This window comes from Carlito syrichta, unplaced genomic scaffold, assembly GCF_000164805.1.
Source record: "Carlito syrichta isolate Samal-C Ts95f unplaced genomic scaffold, Tarsius_syrichta-2.0.1 Scaffold130373, whole genome shotgun sequence".
NCBI classification, from domain to species: Eukaryota; Metazoa; Chordata; class Mammalia; order Primates; family Tarsiidae; genus Carlito; species Carlito syrichta.
This window is the reverse complement of record NW_007074469.1, coordinates 236,115-239,841: the sequence shown is the minus strand read 5'-3', so window position 1 is coordinate 239,841 and position 3,727 is coordinate 236,115. Positions and strand designations below refer to the sequence as shown.

Here is a 3,727-nt window from a genome sequence, read left to right as displayed (position 1 = left end):
GCAGCAAGACCTCATCTCCACAATAAATCAAAAAAATCAGCCGGGCGTGGTAGCGCATGCTTGTAATTCCGGCTACTTGGAAGGCTGAGGTAGAAGGATCGCCGGAGCCCATCAGGTCGAGGCTGCGGTGCCTGGGAATGGCCACTGCACTCCAGTCTGGGCGACAGAGTGAGACTCCAACTCAAAAAAAAAAACAACAACAACAACAGAAATGAAAAATTAGTCATTGGGGTAAATTCACAATTCAGAGAAATACTTCAAAAAGAACCCAAATACTGCTTTAGTACGTTTAAAAGATCATAATTTCTAACAATTAGCAAATCAAAGCAGCATTTAATTCTCTCACAAATTTTTAGCTTCATGAAAGTAGGATGAGGTTTAAATCTCTAGCTTTCAAAATTGTATCCAAAAGTTGGCAAATCCCCAGTCTCTGATTTTGTTTTCATTCTTGAATTTCTCAATCTCTCTTCCTCTTCCTCTTCTTCTCTTGTGCTGAGGAAAGTGCTGTACTTTTTTTTTTTTTTCCTGCATTTCCTTTTCTTGGCGAATGATCTCCACTCATGACAGCCCAGGTACCATCAAATTATAAAGAGCAAATGGTATCCTCAGTGAGAAGCAACAGATTAGTTAAAGAGAATCAGAACAAACCAGTGAAAAGACACATTTTTATTGCAACAATCCATTCTAATTCCCAGTTTTAAAGAAAATCTTCAAGTAGCATAAACCAGCGGATAAAATGTCATGCTTAAATCTTAATGCCTGAGAGTTTTAGTATAACAGTGTTTCCATCTCTAAAAAACACATTTTATTTCAAAAGTAATGACCTGCTCTATCATTGACATTTGGACATACAAGTAGACTGTACTAATAAAAGTCATAATACAGATTCCACTACCTGTTTTTAACCTAAATGCAGAAAGTAGATCTCTTGTGATTTCCCTTAGGTAATGTGTGCAATTAGAGGCCTGAAGCCATGTGTATCTGCTAAATGAAGGAGCCCTATCCTTTTGTGCTGAGTATTCAGTCAGACTGCTGGAATTAAAGAAAGGCACCCTTGGTTGGGCAAGAAAAACTTCAATGAAAGCATATAAATTCATTAACGATGTAACTTAGGAAGGCCCCATACGACCCAGAGAGTAAATCTAAGAGTCTAACCTGATAGGTTGTCATGCTTGACTCAGTTGCAGTCACCAAGCTCTGACTGCACCCTGCATGTTTCAAAACAGCCTAGAAGCCCCTGTGGGAGCACGGACACCTTTGGTGTACCCTGGCTTCCTTCTCTGCCTGATTGTGGTCATAATGGTGGTTAAATTCAGGGCCTAAGCACATGCTTGCCTACCTTACCTCCTGGGTAAGAAATGCAGGGCAGGTGGAGCTGACTCTCCCCAGGTACCACAGGGAGCTGTGGAGCCCAGAGCACGCAGGCTTGGGTGGCAAGTCATCCCTGTGAGAAATCCCAAGGAAGTCGCCACAGTCACTCCACTGGTGCAGGGCCCACACGTGCTGTGTCACTCCGTGTGTGTCCCCGGCTTGTGCAGATGTCTGTCCTGTGTTATCCTCTCAGGCAGAGTTCTCGTTTCCACTAAAGCCCTTCCTTTATCCCACTGATCAGCTCAGGGGCCCCCCTGTTTTACCTGAGCAGAGTGTATCGATAGAGGAACTACAGGGTCAGCTCGTGCAGGCGGCCAGACTGCATCAAGAGGAGACAGAGACATTTACAAACAAGATCCGTAAGGTAAATATTTAATGTGGATTTCAGCATGACCACTTCTTGGGCTGCACAGCTCCTAAGGAGATATGCCAAGATGTGTTTTCAAAGAATGCTGTCTGTTGCATACAGGCTCCCAGACTCACGGGCATTATGGGAAGGTCACCCAGTCAAGCTGCCCCTTCTCAAATGCTCCATAAAGATAACTCTACCTTTCTGCTCTGTAAAATGTTTTTCATCATTTATACTGTGGCCTCAGGAAGATCTTCCCCTATCTAATCTAAACTTTGCTGGAGCAAGACCAACCAGCAAACTAACATAAAGGGCCTAAATGCACTGGTCAAGAAAGTGTCTCTATCATCTTTGTCGATGTTAGGTGAATTTTCTGATAGAATCATCAACAGCTTACCCTAAATCACTGTCTTCAAAGAACTGCCACTACTTGAGCTGTGGCCTGATTAACTTCTGTTATTCTAGAACAACCCGTTACTAATTATCCTTTATTCGCCAAATCCTTTCCCAGAATTCCCAGAAAGGACTTGCAGATGCAGGGACTCATCGCCCTAGCCTCCCTGAGGACGGTCCAATCCCTGCCACCCCAAATCTAATTAAGTTGTAAACAGACATCTAGGTTCAGAATTGCTGTAACTGCTCTTTCCCCCTTGTTCTTAAAAGACAGCTATTTAAAACCAAATGAAACAAGGCAGATGTGTTTATTTTGCATATCCCATGCAAAATAAGGTACCAGCTGTATCCAAGAACTTATTGTGGTGATGAACTGGTGCTACAGTAAGTCCTCATATTGACTGTGGCCATGTGATATAAATGGGTCACAAACTGATTAAGGGAGCGAGCGCCTTCTGCAACTTGCAGCTTAGGGAAGGCAGAGCTAAATGCCAAGGTCTACATTTCTGCTGGTCTCTACCACTAAATGCACACCCTTTTTAAAAAAATGTTTCATTATAGGTCAAGTTGCATGTATCATTACCAAAGGAAAATAATTTTATATTACTGAAAAGATAAATTCCTAAGTAATTTTAAAAATTTTGTTTACATTGCACCAAAATTTTTAAAAAAGTGAGTTTATCACTGGAGATGCCAATAGTAAAATGGCAGGGTCCCAGGTATTTCTGGCATTTGGATTCATGATAAGCTAGTATGTTGAAGAAGCTTCAGAACAGAAGTAGGTGATGTCCTTCCAGACTTGTTCAGAAGGGAAGGGAAAGTGACCCATAATGTACTGATAGGGCAGAGGACCAAGCTTGGGACTTGGGAAGCAACTGGAGCCATGGAGCAAAAAAAGGTAGAAAGGGCAATGGAGAAGTCAGAGCTAGGAAGGAGGCATTCCAGGTCGGCCTGGACGGGGTCCTGCCAATGAAAACTGAGAACACCCCTCCCGGAGGGAATGGCCCCCAGTGCCTCTGGGGAGGGAGCTTGCCTTGTCTTAATGCTGCCCCTGAGGAGGCCGAAGCTTTTCCAGGCATGTCTGTTGGCTAGGACATGTAAAAGAAAACAAAATTTTAGGACCCTCTGAAATTTATTATATCAAGGGGGAAGTTAAGTCCTGGAGACTGAATCATGGGACATGTTTGCAACTTTGTTTTTTAGATTATAAATGAGCTTTCCTTCGTTGTTCCTGTTCTATAAATGACTAAGAGATCAGACACCAGACATCCCCATTTAAATCACTGATCTTTGTTGTAGATTAACTGCCTCCTTTATTGTCCTGTACCTAACTCAGACCAGATGGCACAAGAGACCTCATGACTTTTACATCTTTAGTGTGAAATATTAAATATACTTTTCCCCTATAAAAGACCATCTCAACTAATCAGTAAGAAATCACAGATGTTGGAAGCCTGGTGCTCTCTCCACTGGAGTCACCCTTGTGTCCACAGGAGAGAACCAGTGGTGGAATGCTGAGGACTGCTGAAATGGTGAATAAAATCACTCCTGTTGCCGGGCTCGGTGGCTCAGCCTGTAATCCCACGCCTTTGGGAGGCTGAGGTGAGTGGATTG

General features: G+C 43.0%; 1 protein-coding gene across 2 annotated transcripts in view; it reads left to right on the top strand.

Moving 5' to 3' along the window:
* MTCL1 (microtubule crosslinking factor 1) overlaps positions 1-3,727 on the top strand; it is a 132,035-nt gene that overhangs the window by 92,915 nt on the left and 35,393 nt on the right. Inside the window, exon 7 of one of the 2 annotated variants that reach the window (XM_021707994.1) lies at positions 1,613-1,735. The exons of the other annotated variant lie outside the window; for it this stretch is intronic. Within the exon in view, the coding sequence (XP_021563669.1) occupies positions 1,613-1,735 (123 nt within the window). The remainder of the gene's footprint in view (positions 1-1,612; positions 1,736-3,727) is intronic. 2 annotated transcript variants of the gene reach the window in all.